General features: G+C 33.8%; 1 protein-coding gene across 2 annotated transcripts in view; it reads left to right on the top strand.

The window, feature by feature from the left end:
• Window positions 1–26,578, top strand: part of LRCH2 (leucine rich repeats and calponin homology domain containing 2) — an 87,929-nt gene that overhangs the window by 43,879 nt on the left and 17,472 nt on the right. The window contains exons 7-14 of one of the 2 annotated variants that reach the window (XM_016213557.2): window positions 3,969–4,056; window positions 4,360–4,471; window positions 4,663–4,760; window positions 4,857–4,915; window positions 6,722–6,823; window positions 14,735–14,800; window positions 21,547–21,595; window positions 21,671–21,787. In XM_016213557.2, coding sequence (XP_016069043.2) covers window positions 3,969–4,056; window positions 4,360–4,471; window positions 4,663–4,760; window positions 4,857–4,915; window positions 6,722–6,823; window positions 14,735–14,800; window positions 21,547–21,595; window positions 21,671–21,787 — 691 coding nt within the window. The remainder of the gene's footprint in view (window positions 1–3,968; window positions 4,057–4,359; window positions 4,472–4,662; window positions 4,761–4,856; window positions 4,916–6,721; window positions 6,824–14,734; window positions 14,801–21,546; window positions 21,596–21,670; window positions 21,788–26,578) is intronic. The other variant, XM_087829449.1, reaches the window with a different exon arrangement.

A 26,578-nucleotide genomic window follows, 5' to 3' on the forward strand; every position in this document is an offset into this window, starting at 1 on the left:
TTTTTATCATCATGAGATTTTGAAATGGTAGATTTGATGTTCTGTTTTTAAATCATCTTTTCAAGACATAGATTGGTCTGATTTTATGAAAACATAATTCCATCCAGTAGTGTGGAAAATAATTGGGATGGGGTGAGGGTGAGACTACAGAAAGGGAGATATGACCCTGCCTAAAATATTTAAAGGTTTGAAATTGTATTTATGACAAAGTTTATACTACTTGGAATCGCAGTATAGTAAGCACTGTTGTTAACAGTGCAAGTTCTGGAATTCCCAAATAGGACTTTTTCTTGAATTTTTCTGCTGCCTAAATAGAATGGCAATATAGTAAGTACTGCTGTTAACAGTACAAGTTCTGGAATTCCCAAATAGGACTTTTTCTTGTGGTAATCTTTAGTTCCTAAAGATTCTTTTGTTTAATATTATGAATGATAGTAAACCAAATGATTCTATAAAAATTGGACTTAATTCATATTCTAATCTCTATTAGTCTGTTTTATATTTATTTCAAAATGAATTTACTTTAGTAATGGCATTTATTATATCAGTCATTTATTTATTTTACAAATATCAGTAGCATGCCTACTGGTATATTCAGGGTATGTTTTGTTGAATGACATACACATTGGTGTCAGCCTTCATGTAGCTCACAGTCTAATGGAGGAGTCAGTTAATAAAGCACAATACACATAATTTCAAATTTCCTTGCTATAAAAGAAAGGAACATGTTTCAGGAGTAAAGATAGGAAATGTCTCCTTGGTAAGGTGAGGTTTTAAGTCAAGACCTGAAAAGAAGAAAACGTAGCTGTGTAAAGAGCGAGGGGAAGAGCATTTCAGGCAGAAGTAATGACATGTGCAAAGGCCTTGTTAGGAAGAGACTTGGTATGTTAAAATAACTGAATGGAGGCCAGCATGGTTGAAGCAGCATGGCTAAAGGGTAGAATGGTATGAGTTGTTTTTGGTTAGTCAGAACTCAGGTCATGTGGGGGCTTTGGAGGCTGTGGTAAGGAGTTTGAATTGTATTTGAAGTACAGTGGGAACTCATTGGACAGCAGGGGAATAACATGATCTGATTTATGTCAAAAAAACAACAAACATCTTAGCTATTACAGGGAGAATAGAATGGAAGTAAACAAAAATAGAAGCAGAGTGACTTGTTAGGTTGGTGCAGTACTACCAAAAGACACTGCATGCAAAGTGTCTATCAAGGGGTCTTCAATAGCATGATTATAGTAGAAATGAAAAGGAGTGGACAGATTGAGATATATTTTGGAAATGGTCTCTAGCAGTGTCACCCAATAAAAACATAATGTGAGTCACATATGGAATTTTAAATTTTCTTGTAACCTATTTTAAGAAAAGTAAAAAAGAAACAGGTGAAATTAATTTTAGCAATTCACATTAACTCAGTAAATCCAAAATATTCCAACATCTAATTTAAATACAAATAATTAGTGAGTTATGTCACATTCTTATTTTTCCTATTAAATCTTTGAAACCTGATGAGTATTTTATTTACATTTACAGCATGCCTCAATTTGGACTAGCTACATTTAAAGTGCACAATAGCCATATACTTCAGTGGCTGCTGTATTGGACAATGCGGATCAAGAGTTTACTTATGAGTTGGCTCTTGGGTGTGCTAGTCTCCCATTCACAGCCTGTATTGAAGTACCTAGAAAATTCTTGTATGCACATTTCACTTTCGCACTCACACCCTTGCCTATATTGTTCTTACTACTTGTAATACCCTTCCATGCCTTGACTAGTTTTTAAACTCTTCATTCTACAAAGATAGGCATTATAGTAGTTAAGTATATCAGCATTTGGAGTCAGACGTAAAGTGCCTCTGAAACCCTGTTCTGACTCTTAAAAACTATGTTCTTATGTCATAATGTCTCTGGTCCTCCGCTTTCTTTTTCTTTTTCTGCTCCTCAGTTTTCTTATATGTAAACACAAAAATAATCATATGGATGATGTCAGGATTAAGTGAAATAATGTATGTACAGTACTTAACACAATGCCTTACCCATAATAATCCTTCAACGAGTAGCTTATTATTATCATTGTCATCTTTTAGAAATTCACAGATATATTTTAGTATAGTACATAGTATTATTGTGCGCTGGAGTCAGATGGATTTCAGCTCTAATCACAGTTTAACCTCTTAATTCCTCTGTGGACTGTGTAAGTTGTTTAATCTCTCTGAGCTTGTTTCTTTTTTTAATATGTTAACAATACCCACTTCATAAACTTGTGAGAATTAAATGTGTGCTTGGCAATTGGTAGTTACAAAATAGTCACGGAGATGTAAAGTACAGCATCGGGAATATAGTCAATAGTATTGTAATAACTATGTATGGTGCCAGGTGGGTACTGGAAGTATTGGAGAGACCACATTGTAAAGTATATGATAGTCTAACCACTATGCTGTATACCTGAAACTAATACAAAACAATATTAAATGTAAATTGTAATTGAAAAATAAAATTTAAATATAAAAAAGAATGAAAATAATAGATTTTTAAAAATAATTTTGAAGCCCATACTTGAAAGTACAATGTAGGGCTCCATTCTATGTAAATCTGAAGTATTTAATAATAATAAAAATAACAATGCTAATAGTAATACAAAAAAATAAATGTTTGCTTGTCAACTAGTTCAGTAAATGATATTCAGTAAATGTTGTAATTTTTCCCCTTGGAAAGTTAACTTTTATAAGCTTTATTATCTTCATTTGTAAAAAGATATAGTGCATAAATTACAGAATGTAAGGATTATAAGTAAAATATGAAGTACCTAGCACAATGTAGATGCTCAACAAATATTAACAATTACTGAGTCTTTTTATCCTTCAAGACTAAGCTCAAATGCCATTTTCTTGGGTAAGGCCTTTCCTAAACTTACCAAGGAGAATAGTTAATCTCCTTTCTCACAGCACTTTATATTTACCTTTGTCACAGTCTTCAAAACATATAAACATACATACTTTTTCCTCTCTGGTCTGCTAGCCCTTTGAGGTCAACCATTTTTTAATTCACCTCATCTCAGGTATTCAGCATAGTGCCTCACAGTTGGTAATTGCTTCCCTAAGTTTATTAATAAACTCCAGAAAAGTATAAAAATCAGTATTTGGGGAGGAAATATAGCATAGTGATTAAGATCAGCGACATTAGTATTAGATAATCTTGGGATCAAATTTAGACTGCCATTTCCTAGTTGCATGTCATTGAGTAAATTGTTCAACCTCTCCTGGTCTCAGTTTCCTCATCTGTAAAATGAGAAAACACCAACAACCTGCTAGAGTTTTTATAAGGAATATATGAGGTATTGTCTTTAAAGTACTTAGCCCAGTTCCTGATAAGTGGTCAATGTAGAATGTTTGGTGAATTTACAGATTAAAGTGAAAAATACTTTGCTACCTGGGTGGCATACTGTGTATTCAGAAATTTGCAAAGACAGCTCTGACCTCACACCAAAACAATTGTTTATTCAATACTTTTCAAACTTTGTTTTGTATTTTATCTTTTCTCAATTAGTAAATGGACATTATTTATACAGATAAAGCATATTTTTTAGAGCTAATGAAGAAGAAACTATGAATTAAAGTTTAAAAATATTTCATCCTTCTATGGTGAAATTTGTCAAAACTGACAAGAACAGAATGGTCTTTTATCAAGATGATTTTGTAGCAGGGCTATCTGATTTTCTGAATCTCTCAGGAGAAATAATAGGCCATTACTAACAATTGACACTTTATAACAGAGCATATGAAGGAAAAATATTTCATGAGGGACACGAATAAAGTGTTTTGTAGGAAGATTTCTGACATTCCCCCCCTCATGTCCTTATGGATTTTAGGCATCAAAAGTGTATATTCTGTGTTATATAGGAAAATTTTAGGCAAAGTCTGTATTATCTATTTAAGAAGAAAACCCTAACTGTTCTTACAATTTCTATTTCCATAGTATGGAAGATTTTTATCCAAATAAAAATCCTGGCCCTGACTCTGGAATTGGAAGTGATAATGGAGAGAAACGATTATCTGCAACAGAAGTGAGTATTTTTTATTGCTGATCTATTTTGTTTTAAAATTTTATTAGAGGTTTGAAATAGACACTTGCATATACTTGATTTATTTTGCTTAAAAGTATAATCATCATTACATTTGATGACTTCAAATGAAAATAGACATGCACATTTTTAAAAGCACAACAGTAAACCTTAACATACTGATTTTTGATTTGGAAACTGGAGATGTAAAGTAGATATTCTACACTTCATATGTGAAATTAAAGTAACTTAATTCTTAATCATATTTTAAAATTCCTCATTGGTACTTGGGCTTATTTCTTTCAGCCATCAGATGATGACACAATCAGCCTTCACTCTCAAGTCTCAGAATCAAATAGAGACCAGACATCAAAAAATGACAGTCATTCAATTGGAAGTAAACCTGATTCTCAGAAAGGTAATCCATATGGTGTTTGCTACATTTATTTTATGTACATAGCCCTCATTAAGAATGGATCTTCTATTAAAAATAGGCTTTGAAAACTGTTATCTTTGGCCAACTCTTTCATTGAGAAAATACACTTTTATTCTAAGCACTTCAGTATCAGAGCACATATTCATATATTCTAATAAATATTCTATACTTAGACCAGGAGGTGTATGATTTTCTTGACTCCAACACAGAAGATGCAGGAGTTCCTGAACAAGGAGATGCACATATTGGATCCTTTGTCTCTTTCCTTAAGGTAAAGAAAACTTTGAACAAATATTAATAACATATTCTCCTTGATCTCACAAAAAAATGGGACCATACAATTTAAAATAACTTTCTTTTCTATAAGGGAAAAGAAAAAGGTCCTGAAAAATCTGAGAAAAATGAAGAATTAGAAGATGAAAAAAGGTAAGCACCACAAATTCTCAAATTGAAATGTTACTTATAAATGAAATATTTTTAGATATTCCTCCTTAAAGAATACAATTTTTTTTGTTGATTTACCCATTATATTTAGATAATTTGTAAATATTTTATCTGCTTGCATTATTCAGTTAAATTGAAAATTATAGTAAGCATTTGAGTGTCGTATGTACATTGTCCCTCCCTCCTAGAAGTGTACCATTAATGTCTCCCATGATTATTATTAAGGAGGACGGTACCTTCACATTGCCTCATGTGAGCTATTTAACAAGTCCTTAAAGTAGATGGTATTGGCATCATTTGAGGAATAAGGAAGCTGAGACCCAGCATTTCCAGTGTGTGCAACTTAGGTGTTCTGACTCTTAGTCTAACTCTTTCATTTAGAAAATATACTTTTCATCAGACTGGTTATAGTAATTTTAAGGGTATTTTCATATTTTATTAAAATAATTGTGCTTTGGACCTTTTCTGTATCATTTATCTTATGAAATGATGGAATATGACCTATCACATTTCCCCCTTTAAGTTCTTTCACAGCTGCAGGAAGGAAGGGAGGAGCAGTTTTTGAATACCTACCACACCTACCAGGATCTGTGCTATGTACTTTCCCATGTTTCTTATATAATCTTCCCTAAATCCTGCAGGGTAGATATTGTCCCCATTTCTACAGATGAGGAAGGGGAAGCTTGGAGACTGAAGTTTCTTGCCTGATATTGCTTAGCTAGTGTCCAGTAGAACCTAGGGGGTATACTGAGCCCCCTCTGATCCCTAAGCTCTTCTCTTTTCATTGTGCTTCCTCTCACTGACCTCATTGGTAACTTTTTAAATGTCCTTAATTAATCATCTCTGGTAACATCATAAGGAGATACATAGCTTTGTCTTATACTCTTTATATTTAATTATTTTACTTTCTCACTTGATCTCATGAGGACAGTTGCCTAAACTTGACAGTCACCAGTGGCATGCAAGTTACGGTAAAGATATAAAGTCTTAGGATTTTATACTGTGTGTGTTTTTTTAATTAAATACCTCTGGGATAAAATTAGTATAGTTTGGAGACAATTTATTTGAAAATTTCTTTGTTCTCTTTGAATGATAAAAATTACATATTTTAATTAATATTTTTTGGCAAATTTGCCAATCTGATTCAAACCTATTTTGCTTTTCCTCTACTTAAACATTTTGCAGAGATTTTCAAGATCAATATAAATAAACTGATATAAACAAGGTGGTTTAATAGAATGAAATTTTCATAACATTTTATATTTATTTATAAAGACTGGCCATATAGAACTCTGCAGTTCTTATTACACTCACGACTGGGGAGTATGCATTATTAAATTACTATGACCATTACACATTTTGGAAATTACAAAAAAGTAATACTACAGTTCACTTTGTTAGTTATTAATTATATTAATATAACCAGTATGCCACATTTTCTGTTTAGTAGAGAAGATAGGTATGTTTTTATGTTTTTAAAATATTCCTTATTTCTTATTTTAATGTTTTAAATACAAAGACATTAAGATTTTAGCTTTCACATGGTATTAAAAACAAAATGGCTTCTAATTCTGGAAGCAGGCATAAAATAAAGAGAGACTTGACTTGGGGTGGTGAACACACAATACAGCATACAGTTGATGTAGTATAGAATTGTACACCTGAAAACTATGTAATTTTATTAACCATTGTCACCCCAATAAATTCAATAAATAAAAACAAAAATAAAATAAATGAAAAAATCTTCTGTCTTACTTTTTGGATAACTACGTTTGTGTCACCTTTCAGACTTGGGAAAGAACTTGCAGAGGAAGAGGATGACGATTTGAAGGAAGTAACTGATTTGAAGAAAGTAGCCGCTCAGTTATTGCACCAAGAGCAAAAGAACAGGTATTTTTTAGTAATGATATTTAAATAGGCAAATTTTATAATCATTAAATCTGATTATTTAAAGATTATCAAAGTATATGAAGTTTTCAGTAAACAAAAGGGCCATTTTAAGCATTATTTGAAGGGAGTAACTGCTAAAAGACAATAGGTAATACTTAGGAGAGAAATGTAAAGTTACATATACAATTAAGAGAATATACTTACATTGTCACTATATGTAATTATTGCTTAGGTACCTCTTTTTTATTCCTGTGTGCTAAATAATAATTGATTTCTTTGTTGATAGTCATTTTAGCTTACAGTAACATTAAATATGTTGTAAACATTTTTTCCATGATGTGTCATAAGCATATAGTGTGCTTTTTATCAGACTCCAAGTTACTTGGGATATGTGTAAACTCCTTAGAAATAAATTTAATTATATAATTAAACGATGATGTGAGGAACAGGTTCACGTTGATCTGATTCTTAGTCAGTGAGCATTTCTCTCTCTGGTAGGCTGTCTCCAAATGCTTGTCTTTGGCAGTGAGAAAGACATCATGTGAATGAGTATAAAATCAGTGGAAGCCCTTTTATATTTTTCAATTACAAATTACATTTAATATTATTTATAGTTTCAGGTGTACAGGATAGATACATAATGTTATACAAAGTGTTCCCACCACCCCTAATATTGTCAGTTCCCATCTGGCACCATACATAGTTTTACAATATTATTGACTATATTTCCTATGCTGTACTTTAAATTCCCATGACTGTTTTGTAACTACCAATATGTACTTCTCAGTCCCCCAGACCCCCTACCATCAGTCTGTTCTCTGTATCTGAGTCTGTTTTTGTTTTGTTTGTTCTTTTATGTTGTATAGATTCCACATATAAATGAAATCATATGGTCTTTACCTTTCTATGACTGACTTAACGTCACTTAGCATAAATACTCTAGGTCCATCCATGCTGTCACAAATACTATGATTTCAATATTTTTTATGGCTGAGTAATATTCCATTGTGTATATGTGCCACTTTTTCTTAATCTACTCATCTGTTGATGGACAGTGGGGTTGCTTCTATATCTTAACTGTTGTAAATAACGCTTCAGTGAACATAGGGGTGCATTTATCCTTTTGAATTAGTGTTTCAGGTTTCATTAGATATATATCCATAAGTGGAATCGCTGGGTCATAAGGCAGTTCCATTTTTAATTTTTTTAGAAACCTCCATACTGTTTTCCATAGTGGTTGCACTAACCTGCATTTCCACCAGAAGTGCATGAGGGTTCCTTTTTGTCCGCATCCTTGCCAACAATTGTTTGTGGATTTAATAATGATAGCCATTCTGACAGATGTGAGTTGATATGTCTCATTGTGGTTTTAATTTGCATTTCTCTGAAGATTGGTGACATCAAACATCTTTCCTATGTCTATTGGCCATCTGTATGTCCTCTTTGGAGAGGTGTCTGTTCAGGTCTTCTATCCATTTTTTAATTGGAATGTTTGTTCTTTTGGTGTTGACTTGTCTGAGTTCATTATAAATTCTGGATATTAACCCCTTATCAGATATATCATTAGTAAATATGTTCTCCCATTCAGTGGGTTGTCTTTTCATTTTGTTGATGCTTTCCTTTGTTGTGCAAAAACTTTTTATTTTGATGTAGTCCCATCTGTTCATTTTCTCTTTTGTTTCCCTTCCTGAGGAGGTATATCAGAAAAAGATATTGCTAAAAGAAATGTCCTAGAGTTTACTGCCTATATTTTCTCCTAGGAATTTTATGATTTTGAGTTTTACATTTAACTCTTTAATCCATTTTGAGTTTATTCTTCTGTATAGTATAAGAAGGTGGTCTAATTTCATTTTTTTGCATGTATCTGTCCAGTTTTCCCAACACCATTTATTGAATTGACTCTCTCTACCCCATTGTATCTTCTTGCTTCATTTCTCAAGTATTAATTGACCATATTGGCATGGTTTTAATTCTGCGCTCTCTGTTCTGTTCTATGGATCTGTGTCTCTGTTTTTATCCCAGTACCATGGTGTTTTGATTAGTATAGCCTTGTAGTATACTTTGATAATAAGGTTGTGTGATACCTCCAATTTTGTTTTTTTGTCACAATAGCTGTGGCTGTTCAGTGTCTTTTGCAATTCCATATAAATTTTTGGGTTATTTGTTCTAGTTCTGTGAAATACGCCATTGGGATTTTGATGAGAATTGTGTTGAATATTGTTTTGAGTAATGTGGACATTTTAACAATGTTAATTCTTGCTGTCTATGAGGATGGTATATGCTTCCATTTATTTGTATCTTCAGTTTTTTTCTTCATTGTCATATAATTTTTCAAGTATAGGTCTTTAGCTCCTTGTTTGAATTTATTCCTAAGTATTTTATTTTTCTGAGACAATTGTAAATGGGACTTTCTTATTTCCCCTTTCCGATAGTTTATTATTGGTGTATAAAAATGCAACTCACTTCTGATTATTGATGTTGTATCCCACTACTTTACTGAATTTACCTATCAGTTCTAGTAGGTCTTTGTGTGGACTCTTTAGGTTTCTCTATATTCACTATCATGTCATCTGATAATGACAAATAATGACAGTTTTACTTCTTCCTTTCCAACTTGGGTACCTTTAATTTCTTCTTCTTGTCTGATTGCTGTGGCTGGTACTTCCATTACTATGTTGATTAAGGGTGGTGAAAGTGGACATTTCTATCTTTTTCCTGATCTTAAGGGACACACTTTTTAGCTTTTCCCCATTGAGTATGATGTTAGCTGTGGGTTTACCATATATGGCCTTTATTATGTTGGGATATGTTCCTTCTATTCCCACTTTGCTAAGAGGTGTTTTTTTTTTATTCCTCACCTGAGGATATATTTTTTATTGATTTTTAGAGGGAGGGGGGGGGAAGAGAGAGAGAGAGAGACATTGATTGGTTGCCACCCATATGTGCCCTGATCAGGGATTGAACCCTCAACCTAGGTATATGCCCTGACTTGGAATTGAACCCATAAACTTTTGGTGTACAGGACAAGGCTCCAACCAACTGAGCCACACAGCAAGGTTAACATTCAAAATTGAAAGTGAAATAAATAGCTTCCCAGACAAGAAAAAAGCATAAAAAGTTCATTACCACCAAACCAGAATTACAAGAAATATTAAGGGGTCTTTAAAAAGAGATAGAAAAAAAACCATAGTTATAATGAATAAAATGTCCATTGCCGGTGTGGCTTAGTTGGTTGAGTATTGTCCCATGCACCATCATTGGTTCAATTCCTGGTAAGGGCAAATGCCCAGGTTGCAGTCTCGATTCCTTGTGGGGGGCATGCAGGAGGCAGCTGATCGATGTTTCTCTGTCTCATCAGTGTCTCTCTCCTTCTCCCTCTCTCTGAAATCAATAAAAACATTTTTAAATGAATAAAATGGCAATAAATACATACCTATCAATAATCACCTTAAATGTTAACAGAGTAAATGCTCCAATCAAAAGACATAGGGTACCTAAATGGATAAGAAAACAAGACATATATATGTTGTCTACAAGAGACTCACCTCAGAATGAAAGATACACACAGACTGAAAGAAAAGGGATAAAAAAAGATATATCATGCAAATGCAAATGCAAATGCAAATGAAAAAAGGCTATGGTAGCATTACTCATGCCAGACAAAATAGACTTTAAAACAAAGGCTATAATATAAGACAAAGAAGGACACTACATAATGATGAAAGGATCCATTGAACAAGAGGATATAACCGTTGTAAACATTTATGGACCCAATATAGGAGCACCTCAATATATAAAACAAATCTGGATGGGCGTAAAGGGAGAGATTGACAATAAAACAGTAATAGTAGGGGATTTTAAAACCCCATTGATATCAGTGGATAGATCTTCCAAACAGAAAATAAAAAAGGAAACAGCAGTGTTAAAAACACACTAGATCAGCCCTGGCTGGTGTGGCTCAGTTGGCTGGGCATTGTCCCATGCACCAAAAGGTTGCCAGTTCGATTCCCAGTCATGGCACATGCATGAGGATGGGTGGGGGGCATGAATGAGGTGGCTGATCGATGTTTTGATCTCACATCAGTGTTTTTCTCTTCCTCTCCCTACCTATCTCTCTCTCTTTAAAAATATCAATAAGAAAATCTTTAAAAAAACAACACTAGACCAGACATATTTAATTTATATCTTCAGAGCATTTTACCCTAAAACAGCAGAATATACATTCTTTCCAAGTGCACAGGGAACATTTTCTAGGATAGACCACATGTTAAAACACAAAACAAGTCTCAGTAAATTTAAGAAGACTGAAATCATAGCAAGCATTTTTTCTAACCACAATGATATGAAACTAGAAATCAGTTATACAAAAAAAGTGAAAAACACACAAACACATGGTGACTAAATAACATGTTACTAAACAACGAATGAGTTAACAATGAGATCAAAAAGGAAATCAAAAGTTATCTTGAGACAAATGAAAATGAACACACAACAACCCAAAACCTATAGTATACAGTGAAAGCAGTCCTAGGAGGAAATTTCATAGCATTACAGGCCTACCGCAAGAAGTGAGAAAAATATCAAACAATCTGACTACACATTAAGGAACTAGAAAGAGAACAATAAACAAAAAACAAACTGAGTAGACAGAAGGAAATAAAAAGATTAGAGTGAAAATAAATGACATAGAGACTAAATAAAAATATCAACACAAAAGATCAATAAAGCCAGGAGCTGGTTCTTTGAGAAGATAAACAAGATTGACAGATTGACAAACTTTTACCCAGTCATAAAGAAAAAATGAAAGAGACCCAAATAAATAAAATCAGAAATGAAAGAGAAGTGACAACTGACACCACAGAAATATAAAAGATTGTAAGAAAATAGTACAAACAACTATATGCCAACAAATTGAACAACCTGGAAAAAAATGGATAAATTCCTAGAAACATACAATCTTTCAAAACTGAATCAAGAAGAACAGAAAATCTGAACAGACAGATTATAGCAAATGAAATCAAAGCAATAATGAAAAACCTCCCAGCAAGCAGATGTCCTGCACTGTAAGTCTTCAAAGGCAAATTTTGCCAAACATTCAAAGAACTAATACCTATCTTTCTCAAACTATTCCAAAAAGTTAAGAGAAGGGAAGACTCTGAAGTTTATTTTATGAAGCCAGCATTATCTTAGTTCCAAAACCAGATAAAGACACTACAAAGAAAGAAAGTTATAGGCCAGTATCCCTGATGAACATAAATGTAAAAATCCTCAACAAAATATTAGCAAACCAGATCCAGCAATACATTAAAAAGATTATACACTGTGATCAAGGTGGATTTATTCCGAGGATGCAAGGGTGGTTACAAGATCAGCAAATCAGTTAACGTGGTACATCACATAAATAAAATAAAGGATAGCAATCATATAATAATATTAATAGATGCAGCACCCATTTATGATTAAAAAACTCTCAGGCTCTGGCTCCCTGGGCTTTTGCAATGAATGGCTTGAGTTGACTGGTTCCCATTGCATGTTCATTCCTGCTAACTTATTCTGTTCTGTAGTAGTTTCTATTATGTCTTTCCTTTTAATAATTATTTTATTTCCTTTTAGGTGTATCCTGAGAATTTTTACTTATTGTGGAAAGATGTGCTTCTGAGTATTATGTAATGTGGATAAATAAAAAAGTAATTATGAAAAGTTATATTGAAGTATAATTAACAATTATGGAAAGCAAAATGAGATTTTGAGTTTATTATTTTGGTTTAGAATTACAGAAATCATGTACATTACCTGTTTCATGTGAATTTTTTTCTGATTATATGAACATTCCAGTTTGAGAAGCATCATGTTAACCTCTAAGACATTATAACTAATTAGGTAGTCCTCTCAACCCTTGAAATCTGTCCATTCTTTCTTTCTGCTTGCTTTACTAATGACTTCCCTGTCCTCTCCCAAAACATCTTTCTTCTCCCATCTTTTGGTTTGGTTGATGTACGTGAAATGTGAATACAGACGGAGGCCTTTATGTTATAGAGCATCATTCAGTGAAAGACTCTTCCAGAGGGCCAGAACAGCAGGACGTGCATCAAGGTATCTAGAGTTTGTGGAAGCCTTAAGTATTAAAGGGCGAGGTTGATGCAACTGAATTGTATAATCTTTTACTTAAAGTACAGTATCAGTAACTGGATTAGGGAAATGTGTTAATCTAGAATAAGTAAAACAGATGTTTATTTTTACTTTGAGTATCACAGAATAAAAGATTAAATATCAATGTACACAGCAAAATTTTACATAGGAGAATTCTCAGGTGCGTAAAATATGTTTTGTAGGTAAGTGGATTTCAACTTTTTTCCCCTTTCTGCTCCAATATAACTCATACACATCAATAATCACAATACTAGTGAGTGTGATGTGGGAGAGAATTCAGAATTTACTGTTGTGAAGGGCGCTGTAGTTTGAACCACCCCCTGGAATATTTCTGACATTCCCACCCCTCATAGTACATACAAACTGCTACATCTTTTTTATTTTTTTTTATTTTTAAATTTTATTTTATTTTTTAAAATATATCTTTATTGATTTCAGAGAGAGGAAAGGAGAGGGAGAGAGAGAGATAGAAACATCAATGATGAGAGAGTCATTGATCAGCTGTCTAGCCCACAACCCGGGCATGTGCCCTGACCGGGAATCGGACCCCAGTCAGCTGGATCCTAGGTCGATGCTCAACCGCTGAGCCACACCCAGCCGGGCTACATCTCTTTTTTAAAAGTCACTCTTTAAAGATGTATTTTTTCCTAATGTTTTCCTAGATATTTTATTACCTCAATTCTTCTGCATTTTGGGATTCAGCATAATTTTAGTGTATGTCCATACAAAGAAGAATAAATGTATATCATTAAACCTCGAAATTGTTTGGTGCAAAGCTACACTGCTTTGCTTATGATGCATGTCCTTTGTGCCTCACTGTGACTCTTCCTAGTGAGGCTCTACTAGATCCAAGCTAGTGAGGAAACTGGGGTAATGGAAATTGGTTTCTTTATGTGAACCATCTTTCGGTAACTACCTATTTATATTTATTTCAGTATGCATTTTAGTAGTCAATATGTAACTTTAATTTGAAGTTCTTTTATCATCTATAATACTTTTACAGTTGAAATATGAAGATTTTACTTTGAATAAAAGGCAGATTTTACTCCTTATAAAACTAAACTTTAAGTTAAGTTACATTTATATCTATTATAAATAAATACTAAGAACTCTTAAATACGTTTATGTTAAAGAAAGATAATAATTCATTACTTTTGACTTTGAAATTAATACTTAGAATTATATAAAATTATGAACATAGTTTCCTGCAATGGTTTTATCATTCTTTATTTTTCTTCTTTTTTGGTTTTCTTTGAATACTGTTTCGTTTGATTATTAAAAATTTGATAAACTTGTGGGTTTTTTTTCTCCAAAGAGTTGAACTTTATTACTGGCTTTGCATTTAGAATTAAGGTTTTTTGGGTTTGGCAAAATGATTATGTATTACATCAACATAACCCTATCATTTGTTGTGCTGGGAAAACTAGATCAGTCATAATGATACCTAAACAATCTGCATCTCTTTATCATCTGTCCTAGCCAAAAGTTAGATATGCACAGGGCACTAGTAGAATGACTGGAAGATATCCAAGCATTGAAAATGGGTTTGTAAAAGAAGATGCATGGAAGAGTTGGTGAGCTTCATTCCTTCATAAAAGCCAGTGCGCATATGGACACCTGATCGAAATAATATTTAAATATTGTTTTCTAGCAAAAATTTTCATGGACCATATACAGTTTATTATGGAGATCTTTTAGATCATGTGTATACACTATTCTCTTTAATACGTTTTGGAATTAATGTGTTAATTTTACTTTTAGGATTCTTAATCATTCAACTTCTGTTATAAGAAACAAGCCAAAAGAAAATGTGGAATGCGAAAAGAGGTATAAAATTATTTTAGTCCTCATATTTAATATTTTATATTGAGACTTGATCCTCTGACAGTGATGTTCCCATGTGTGGGTTTTAATTGAATAAATGATATTGATTTAATATAACTAGATAATTTAAAGAGGAAATGAAATGTGTTACAGCATGAGTTAAATTTACTTTTGATACAAATTGTAAAATGCTGATTTGATCTCTCTTTGCGCTCATACAAGCATTTTGTTTTAATGATAGCATCATTTATTCATTTATTAATTCAGCAAACATTTACTGTATGACTGTTACTGCCAGGAAGAATGTGTTTCTTTGTTATTGATTGTGTTTACTCTCAGTGTTATTGTTTACTTTTTTATTTCGATTGGGTTTTACTAAGTTCTTCTATATGAATGTATGTTCCAAGTCCACACATATTACTTCCAGAGCACGACACACCTTCAAAGTTTCTATTTATTCTTTTCTTTTTTCTTTCTTTCTGTGGTTTGAAAATTTGTGTTAGACTCAACTCCTGAGTCATTCCTATGGGACTGTAAAGGTCGGAGGCTAGGGGGGTGTGGGGGGAAGTTATAGATGTACACACTGAAAAAATTAACATTTGTTGAATGCTTGTTATATGCGTAACTCTTTCGAGTGCTTTAAATGTATCATTTCATTTAATCCTCATAATAACTCTATGACATTGTTATTATTGTCCTCCCCCATTTTATAAGACTGAGACTCAGAAATTATCATAATTTGTTCAAGGTCACACAGCTAGTAAATGATACAGTGAGGTTTCAAACCCAGTTTTCTGGCTCCAGAATCCCAAGTATGGTTTTAACCATACTCTTGTTAACATGGTAGTAAGAACACTTTGCTTCCTCCAGATCTACTCATCTCACTGATGTCTTTTCCTAGGTACCTCGCAGTCCAAATTTAATTTATTTTCCCCAAACTTATTTTTTCTCCCATATATTGTGCCTGAATGAATATGCCACTATAGTCACCCAAGTCAGCAACTTCGGAATCATCACATACTGCTCTCATGTTGCACCGTTCCTTGTCTAATCAGTCACAAAAAATTATAGCTTCTTAATAGTACTTGCCTCTATTACAACCTCTCCATTCCTATTGCAACTGTGTTGGGTCAGGCCCTACCTTTTCCCACCCAGATTACTGCAACAGTCCCCAACATACCTCCTTTCTTCAGTTTTGCCTACCTTTAAATCTATATTCTGCACTGATGTAAGAGTGATGGTTCTAAGACACAAATCTGACTCTGCGACTCCCATTTATTATTTTCTAATGGTTCTTTCTAGCTTTTAGGATAAAGCTAAAATGTTTGACTTAACCCGTAAGCTTGAAGTGAGTTTCTTCTTACCTTCAGAGATTCATCTCATGAACTCTTCCACTGGCACCTTTTGCAGTTAGGAACAATATTCTTTTCTTTATTTAAGCACGCTTTCACATCTCTGTTTTGTATCCTGGTCTCTCTGCTAGGATTGCCCTTCCCTTTTTCACTTAGGCTTTCAGAATTCAGTTCAAAAGTAAGATGACTTTTCATACCCAAGTCTAGAAACATTCATCTATCTCAACTTTCATTTAAGTGGATTTAACCCACTCTCCCTTTTTGAATACTAATTCTGTTATCTTACTTATTTGTTCTCCTTAAAGTTTCTGTTACTACCTTTCCTCTCAGTTCCTTTCATTCCCATTTTAAGCTTCCTTCCCAGGTTCCTAACATTATCTTGAGAAATCCCCAACTGCTTCAACCTCAAAACTGTAATATCCAATCCTAGCCTTTTCTTTACAGGATTATTACTTCTACTCATTTTCAAAACATTCACCCAATTCCTTATTTAAAAACAAAACAAAAAATTCTTTAATTTTTCCTGATTGTAAGAGTAATGTAGCTTTATTATTGAGAAATTGGAAAATTTAACAAAGAAAAAATAAACACCACCCATTATCCTCTCCCCAGAAATGACAATTCATAGTATTTTGGTATTTTTCTTCTTAGACCTTTAATCTATATGTGTCCATGAATATTTGCATGTGTAATGTGTGTATGTTTGTGTGTATATGTGTATATAGTACAGAGCTATATTACCTGTTGCTTACTCAACACCTCCGCTTGGATATACAGTAGCCCCACCCCATTTGTGGTTTTGCTTTCAGTTGTTCGCAGTTACCAACAGTCTTCAGAAACAAATGATTTAAAAATTTTAAATTGTGTACTGTTCCTAGTAGCGAGATGAAATATTTTTTATTTTATTTTTCAATTACAGTTTATATTCAATATTATTTTGTATTAGTTTTAGGTGTACAGCATAGCGGCCAGACAATCATAAACTTTAAAAAGTGATACCCCCTATATTTCAGGCATCTACCTGGCACCATACATAGTTATTATAATATTATTGACTGTATTCCCTATGCTGTACTTTACATCCCATTTTGTAACTACTATCTTGTAACAACTATTTTGTAACTACCAATCTGTACTTCTTAATCCCTTCACCTCTTTCTCCCAGTCCTCCAACCCTGTCCCCTCTGGCAACTATCAGTCTGTTCTCTGTGTCTATGAATCTGTTTGGTTTGTTTGTTCTTTTATCATGTTCTTTAGATTCCTCATAGAAGTGAAATCATGTGGTATTTGTCTTTCTCTGACTGACTTATATCACTGAGTATAATACCCTCTAGGTTGTGTTGTTTCCCATGAGAACTCTGTTGTCAATACTTGTTTCATTGAACCTAATGTGTCTTTTTTCTCTGGCTGCTTTTTACATTTTCTCCATCATTTGTTTTTAAGTAATTTGATTATTATGTATCTGGGTGTAGTTCTCTTCATGTTTCTTTTGTTTGGAGTTCATTGAGCCTTTCTAATTTGTGGGTTTATTGTTTCCATGAAATTTGAAAATTTAGGGCCCTTATTTATTCAAGTATCTTTTCTGTCACCTGACCTATTCTTCTGGAACCCTAACTACATCTGTATTGGGCCACTTGAAGTTTGTGTTTGATTTTTGCTAGTTCTTTTGTAATGTCATATTCACTAATCATTTCTTATGAAATGCCTAATCTGCATTTAATCCCATCCAGTTTATTTTTAATTTCAGATGTACTTTTTTACCTCTTAAACTTTGATTCGTATCTGTTTTATATCTATCATGCCTGTACTTAGCATGTTCAGTGTTTTCCTCTAGCTTCCTGAACATTGCCTGGTTGAATTTTTGATTGAATATCAGACATTGTGAACTTTACCTACTTGGGTGCTGGATATTGTAGTATTGCTATAAATAATTCTTTTACTTTGTTCTGGGATGTTGTTAAATTATTGGACAACAATTTGATATTTTGGGGACTTGGTTTTATGACTTGTTATGTATGTGATTACAATGAGGCATTTTGTCTAGGACCAAATTTGCTGCATTAATGAGGTAAAACCTTGCATAGTACTCTACCTGATAGCCTATGAACTATAAGGTTTGCCAGTCTGGCTGGTGGAAACTGGTACTATTTCTAGTCCTCTGTGAGTCCAAGAATTACTCTCTTTAATGTTTTTGGTGATTCTTTTGCCTAGGGTAGTTTCCTCACATATATGATCAGTGATCAGTCAGTACTCAGCTGAAAATTTGAAGGATGCCTCTAGAGAGCTCTTAAATTCTTTTTCTGTGCATTTTCTTTGTTACTTTGTCCTGTTAATTCTATCCAGCTTTTTCTCCCTGGCTCCCAGCTTTGTTTCCTTAATTCAGGGAGCCCCATGGGCCCCACCTTGGTTCCCCCTCTCTGGCTTGTGACCTGGGAATTCTCTTCCTGCAGCAATCTGACTTAATTGTGGGGCTTGCCTTGTTTGTTACCCATGTCTCACTCTCAGGGATAGATGTCTGGGTTTGTTTGTTTTTTGCCTAATATTTAATGACTTGGAAAGTATAATTTTATATATTTTGTCTGTTCTTTCGTTGTTTTCAGTCAGGGTATAAATCTGGTCACTGTTAATTCTATCTTGGCCAGATGCAAAATCTAATTTTTACATTTTATGTAATTTGTCAGTATTTAGTTTTGATGGTTTTTCCCTTACACCCTCTCCACCCCAACATTCAAAAAATTACTGCAGTATTTTTCAGATATTTATGTGATTTTGTCCTTATTTATATTTAAATCTTTCTGTCCATTAATTTTGGTATTTGATCTGTTGTAAGAAATCTAGTTTTTTTTTCCCCTTTCTCACTCCCTTCCTCTCTCCTTTTTCTCACTTCCTCTCCTTCTTTCCCTTTTTCTTTTTTCTTTCTATATTTTACAGTTGGTTAACCAGTGGTTTCAACACTATTTGTTACATAATCTATCATTTCCACAATATTTTTAAATTTCATTTTTGTCATAAGTTTTTCTAGTTGTGGTCCTTTATGCCTGTTCCACTGAAAAATCTAAAAATTCTGGAGCTAGTACTAATTGACTTATTTAATTTAATAAAATATATGTAATTTCCTACTAATTAAGTCCCATTTATTATATAACTTTTCTCTTCTTGGTCATCCATTCTTCCAAATTAACTTTGTAATTTTTTTATCAAATTTCCAAAACAAGCCCCCCAAATACTTTTTTTAATATATTTTTTCATTGATTTCAGACAGAGGAAGGGAGAGGGAGAGAGAGAGAAATATCAATGATGAGGGAGTAATTGATCAGCTGCCTCCTGCACGCCCCCTACCTGGGGTCAAGCCTGAAACCCAGGCATGTGCCCTGACCAGGAATCGAACTGTGACCTCCTGGTTCGTGGGTCAACGCTCAGCCACTGAGCCATGCCGGCTGACCTTCTTTGTTTAAAAAAAATTACTGTTATAGTTCATTTCAGCTATTAGTTTGAAGGAGAAGTTATATCTGTAATATTTAGTCTTTCTGTCTAAGAACTTTGCAGTGATTCAAGTCCCTTACTAGACAGTTGTAACTTTTTCATGTGGGTCTTGTTCATGTCTAGTTAATTTTTTCCCCCTAGGTATCTTTCCCTTTTCCTTCTTTTATAAATAAGATTTTTTTTCTAATACATTTTATAACTGATTGTAATTGATATATAGGAAAGCTATTAACTTTTATATATTTTTCTTTAACTACTAACCATACTTCTCTTAATAATAGACTTTTTGTGTGTGTTTTTCCCTTGGGCAATTATGTTTTCTGTAAATTTTGGAAATTTGTTTCTAATTTTTAAATCTTTTTTTCTTGTTTTAAAATTTATCTTTATTGTTGAAAGTATTACAGGTGTCCCATTTCCCCCCCCCCCCAATTGACCGACTCTACTTTGCTTCCACCCCCTCCCCAGGGCTTCACCCCATTATTGACTGGGCTCAGAGGGAGCGCGTCCTAGTGAGTCCGTGCTGGGCCCTTTAAGAGGAGCTGCTGGGAGTCCCGCAGCCTCCGCAACCCTCAGAGACAGTCCCCGCTGGTTTTACAGCCCCAAGTTGTGGGGACATCTCTTCCCAGCCCTGGAGCCCTGGGCTGGGGGCCTGCTACCCCTCACTCCTCTGGAAAACCCCCACCGCCGAGATTCCCTTCCGGGTTTAAACCTCGGCACCGGGTGTGGATCCGCATTGAGTCTCCGATTCAGCCCCTATCCGCCCACGTCTCCACCCCTCCTCCCGGTCTCGGTGCTTCTCCAGCTCCCTGGTTGTGGGGCTTCTGTGCAGCCAGATTTTAGGAGGCTCTGAGTGCTGGTGGTTCTGTATTTTAGTTGTACTTTTGATGTGGTTGTGGGAGGCGGTGGGTGCAGCTGTTACCTACACGGCCATCTTGTTTCCCTAAATGTTTTTTTCTTACTGTACTTTACAGAAGTTTCGTAATAATGTTTAATAATACCATTTCTAGTGCTCATTTTGTTTGTATATTTTTTGTAAAGGAGCTACTTGTTCAAGTCTGCTGCCTAACAATTGCATGCAGTTTATCTAGCTCCACAAAAAATCTAGATAAAAAGAATTTCGGTCCTGGCCGGTGTGACTCAGCGATTATAGCGTTGGCCCTTGTACCGAAGCGTCCCGGGTTCTATTCTGGGTCAAGGGCATAAACCTGGGTTGCAGGTTCAGTCCCCAGCTGGGTTGGGGCAAGTGTGGGAGGCAACCAATGTGTCTCTCTCACATAGATGTCTCTATCTCTCTCCCTCTCTCCTTCTCCCTCTCCCTCCCTGTCACTTCCCCCTCCTTCCATCCCCCGCTTCCACTCTCTCTAAAAATAATGGAAAAAATATCCTTGGGTTAGGATTAACCAAAAAAAAAAAAAGAATCTCTACCATAGCCCCTATGTGTCAGAACGAAATATTACAGGCTCATAATCAGTAATTCAATAAACAAAAAATAATGACTTCGGTATTTTTGGTTTGTTTGTTTAGTTTTGGGTAATGATTTTAATGTAATAAATATTATCTGTTCTTTTTATGTGTCTAGATATTATATTTCTTTTGGCCTCTAAAAAGTCCTTAGAGTAGTACTATGCATAGGGTGATATTAAATAGGCCCGTTTTGATGTTTTTTTGAAGGATTATAATTAATTGGGGACTTAAATATTTTTTTGTCAACTTTAAGTTTTATGTTATTAGTTCAAAGTATAGACATGAGTAAATTCTTCAGGTTTCTGGTAAAAAAAAAACGAGAGACAATTTTATAATTTGTTCGTTCCTTCTCGGCTTTTTGGCTAAGATCATGTGTATAATATGTTCATAATGTATACATAAGGATAATTCTAAATATTTTTACATATTAAGGCATCTTTAATTTTTTAGTGTCTCAGCAGATGAAGTTAATTCACCATTGTCACCACTCACATGGCAGGTAAGAGGAAATTAAATTATTATACCTAATATCTTGTTCTCATTTATTTAGTTAAAAGAAATTTTCTCATTATAGCCCTTAGAAAATCAGAAGGATCAAACAGATGAACAACCATGGCCAGAATCTCAGCCTATAATCTGGCAGAGTGAAGAAAGGAGGCGAAGCAAACAGATTAGGAAAGAATATTTCAAGGTACTTTATTAAAATTGTGAAATTTACATTGTAATTAGTTTCGACTTTATTAGTTTTGTTTTATGTTACTAAGGTATACTATAACTCTAGTTACATATAGTAAATGCGTTATTTTATCTTAATTTCCTGCATGTACATGGTACAGGTAACGATCCAGTTAAATCCATACTATTTCAGTAATTCAGAATAATTAAGAGTGAGTAGATCAGTCTGAACTGTGGTTTACCAAATTCTTTACAAGAAAGATGTAATGTTTGTTATACTGCTGGTTGTAGCAATATGTAGTAATGTTTCAAAAAAATTGCCTCACCTGGCCGGGTGTGGCTTACACTTAAGCATCCATCTAGGATCCAGGAGATCGAGGTTCGATTCCAGGTCAGGGCACATGCCTGGGTTGTGGGCTTGATCCCCAGTTGAGGGCATGCAGGAGGCAGCCGATCAATGACTCTCTCATCATTGGTGCTTCTATCTCTCCTTCCCTCTCCTTTCCTCTCTCTGGAATCAATAAAGATATATTAAAAAAAAAAAAAAAGAATTGCTTCAAGAAGATCTTCATTGGATTTGTTTCAATAAATAGTTGACATGTATTTACAATTAGCATTTAATTGTTTCTATGTAAGTAAATGCTATTTATGTGGTTCTAAAAATGATTAAAAGTGCTTTCCCTGCCATTTTCTTTTCTTATTGCATTAGTAGATTTCTTTTTTTAATTAAATTTTTAAAATATATTTTTATTGATTTTTTAAAAGAAAGGGAGAGGGAGAGAGAGAAAGAGAAACATCGATGTGAGAGTGAAACATCGATTGGCTGTCTTGATGCCTCCTACATTCCCCCTACCTTGGATGGAGCCCCCAATCTGGGCATGTGTCCTGACCAGGAATTGAACCGGCAGCCTTTCAGTGCACGGGATGATGCCCAACCAACTGACCCACACTGGCCAGGGAATTAAAATGATCTTTTAACTAAATTAAAAGCTCAGAACATCTGAATTATCCCAGATTTCTAGTTAGCATAGTTTAATGAAATTTCACTGTGTAGACCTTGTAAATATTATAATATCTATTTGTGTTTTAGATCTGCTAGTTTGCAGATGCCAGTCATTAGAATTGGAATAATCTTTAGTACGAGCCAGAATCCCTTATTGGAATTTCTGACTCGTGTGAACAGTACAAACAACTTCCTCACCAATGAATACCAAATTCTGTTGTCTTTGTGCACCTTTTGTTTCCCAAATCCTAATTTTTATTTAATAATAATAATTTTATCAGAATACATAGTTCTAAGCTAAATTATAGGTAATTTGAAGTTTATATCATTAATAAATAGGAATATATTTCATGTTTTCTCTGTTTGCTAGCAGTGGGTCTTTATACACGTTGATCTGTTTCTTTATAAGGGATTATAACTTATGTTTGGGAGTAGTATCATATGACCAAAATGAAAATGTTATATGTCTTAGGAAGCCTGTGATAAGTTTCATCCTTCAACGAATAACTACTAAATCTTTTTAATGAGCTTTATGTTACCTGGTCAATATGAGAGATAATGAAGAAGTAATATACATAGGGAAAAGGGAAAGACGTTCTAAGCAAAATCCTGGTCAGTAACGGTGAAAGTCTATTTATTTCAACATTTTAGAGAACAGTAATTATATTTACATATTGACATTTATTTTAAAGTGCCCTCTTTTAGTTTATGGGGCTTTTAAACAGAGGCACTCAATAAAATTTGTTAATAGGTAAAACTTAATGACTGACTGATGATGTAGGGGAAATTTTAGTATTGCTAACTAATAAATGAGATTTTAATATTTATTTAATCTACCGGCATAATAAAAACTTACAAAGTCTATTTATCAAAACACTTGCATAGCACCTACTAAGTGCCAGGCACTATGTACTTTAAAAATATCAACTCAGGTAATCTTTGTAACAACTGTACTAAATAAGTACAATTATTATCAATTTTATTTTACAGAAGGAGAAATTAAGGTACAGAGAGGCGAAGTAATATGCTTCAGGTCACTTAGCTAATAAGCATCTGAGTCATGATGTGAACCCAGAGTGTATGCTTTGCAGCCTGTTTACTTAATGTAGATCACCTAATAGCAAATGAACAAACACCTTCAAATCAATGCAATTGTATTGTTTTTAAAATATTTTACAGTAATGCAGGCGAACTTCTCAATAAAGTCTTAATAGAGACCTCTGTGACCCTTTAGAAAATAGTTTAATCCCACCATTTGTTGATAAGTATTTTATTTTTTATGGGCTAAACATAACTTCCTATAATATTGCTATTTCATAAATTGCTAAGAGATCAGATGCAGTAATCTTTGAAGTGTCCATTACATAATCATTATTCAACAACTGTTAATTTCTTCCATACTTAATAAATAGGTATGTAGATAAGCTTCAGTCACTGGGAAATGTTTTAAGGAGATATGTAGTTCTCCTCAGTAGTCAGAAGATGTCAGTGTTAGGATACTTGAAAAAAATTGAATGCCAACAATTTTTTCCTAAAATGAAAAAATAAAATTATAAAGTTGAGATACTACTGTCTGAGTTAAGTACAAACCATTACTCAGAATTTCCAGTATTTTCATGATTAAAATATCATAGATTTCTATGAAGTGTCTTTCAAAGAGAAAATTTCTCTTACCTATCTTTTGACAATCCAAAGGGTTATTCATAAGATAAATTACTGAAATTAAGCTGGATTTATAGTTCATTAAATATTAAAATATACTACTCTAGAGACTTATATCAAATTATCACTGAGTTCGCTCAGGGATAGCTTCTTGTGTTTTGCTGTGTTATGAAACACACAGAGCTTTTGTGCAACTTTATCCTAATGCATATAGATAACTGAGCCGTGGGGTTTCGTTGTATTACATGATTAATTTTGGTGCTCTTATTCGTTATACTTATTGAAAGTGTGTGTGTGTGTGTGTGTGTGTGTGTGTGTGTGTGTGTCGCTCTATTATCACTTCTTAGTTGCCAAGATTAATTTTGGGTAGTATGTTTTTCAGGGAAGTCCTTGAAACTAAGTGAAAAATGTTTCAACATATTGGTCAGATTATGTGAGCAAGAAATTAAATTGGGTCAGATTATATGAGTAAGTAAATCACTATAGGAGAGTTATATTAACTCTTTCAGACTCCCTGGCCACTGTCATGTACTATTCTAGTAAATAGAATTTAATGTCCTTGTTACCAAGATAAAATCACTGCATTTCTCAAAGTAAAGTTATTCTAAGAAATACATTATTTAAAATCTTTTACAGAAATGTATTAATATTATATTAATAAGAGACACAATAAAATATGAAAATCTACCCGTCCAGCATGGCTCAGCGGTTGAGCATCGACCTAGAATCCAAGAGATCACAGTTCAATTCCTAGTCAGGGCTCATGCCCGGGTTTCGGGCTCCATCCCCAGCAGGGGGCGTGCAGGAGGCAGCTGATCAATGACTCTCATCATTGATGTTTTTATCTCTCCCTCTCCCTCTCCCTCCCTCTCTCTGAAATCAGTAAAGACATACTTGAAAATAAATAAAATAAAACTCTAACCTTTCATTGATAAATTATTTTTAATGTAAATTAGTAGCTTTAATTTCTTGTAAGAATAATAATACATGAATTTTAAATGCATTTGATGATTGAATTCTAAACCAAAAAATGTTAAAGAATGTTAGAATAACTACCAAGTTACTTTTAAGGATTATTTGATTTATTGAAATGCTATATATATTTGCCCTCAAATGTATCTCATTACTGTTGTGATAAAACATTATAACGACTCATAAAATACATGTCTAATTTCATAAATATAGTATAATATTTTAATTTAAATGCTAACCACCAAGATAAATATTTATTTATATATATTTTTAATGATCATAGTTAATTATATACTGGAATAAGGAAGCCAGCTGGGCTTGTGAAATAACCTGATTTGTTCTGAATCAGAGTTTGTGCACAGTTACTGTGTTTCCTGTGAAATTAATGTAAGCTTCAGAGATGAACTGACCTGTTTCTTAACAGGCCTTTCTTGTGGTATTTAAATTTAGATATAATAAAACTTCAGTTATTCAGACTAATATTAACTAAGGAGTGCTGAGTTGAATTAATAAAAAGTTGGACTTACAGAATATTTTCAAATCTACCTATATATTAGGTTTTGGGTTTTAGGACCTTTAAATATATACAGTGCAAACTAAGTATCTCTCTCAGTTTTCATGTATAATGGATAGTTTTAATTAGAATAGTAGTTGAGTAACAATAATACAAGTCTCATTTTTTAAGTTCTTGACTGCATTACCCTCTGTTTCTTTCCTTTATCAGTTATCCGCTCACTCTTGTATGTCCTTTTAATCTCTTTACCTTCCATCTTATAAGTAAGCTCAGATCTGTATCATTATTCCTGATTCCCCATTCAGCTGTTGCTGTATCTTTGTTTTCTTTTAGGGCCTAACTTGCCATTTCTAGGTCTCTACTTTCTCAGCATTTCTAACCCACTGCAGTCTGGCTTTCACCTCCTCCTCCCCATTGAAACAGCCCCCCACTGGAGCTGCACCGAAACTTACTGACGGCAAAGCCCAGTGTAGCATTCGGCAGTGGCGGCCACATCTTTCTTCCTGAAATTCCTTTCTTGATTTATACCTCCCATTTTTCTTCCCTCAAATGTCTCTTACATTTCTGATATTCTTGTCTAACTTTTCTCCTGACTTTTCTTCTGCTTGCTCTTTAGGGTCTCATCCTCTTTTTATTGTTCCAAAAAGTCTCTCTGA

This window comes from Miniopterus natalensis, chromosome X (genome assembly GCF_054644295.1).
Source record: "Miniopterus natalensis isolate mMinNat1 chromosome X, mMinNat1.hap1, whole genome shotgun sequence".
NCBI classification, from domain to species: Eukaryota; Metazoa; Chordata; class Mammalia; order Chiroptera; family Miniopteridae; genus Miniopterus; species Miniopterus natalensis.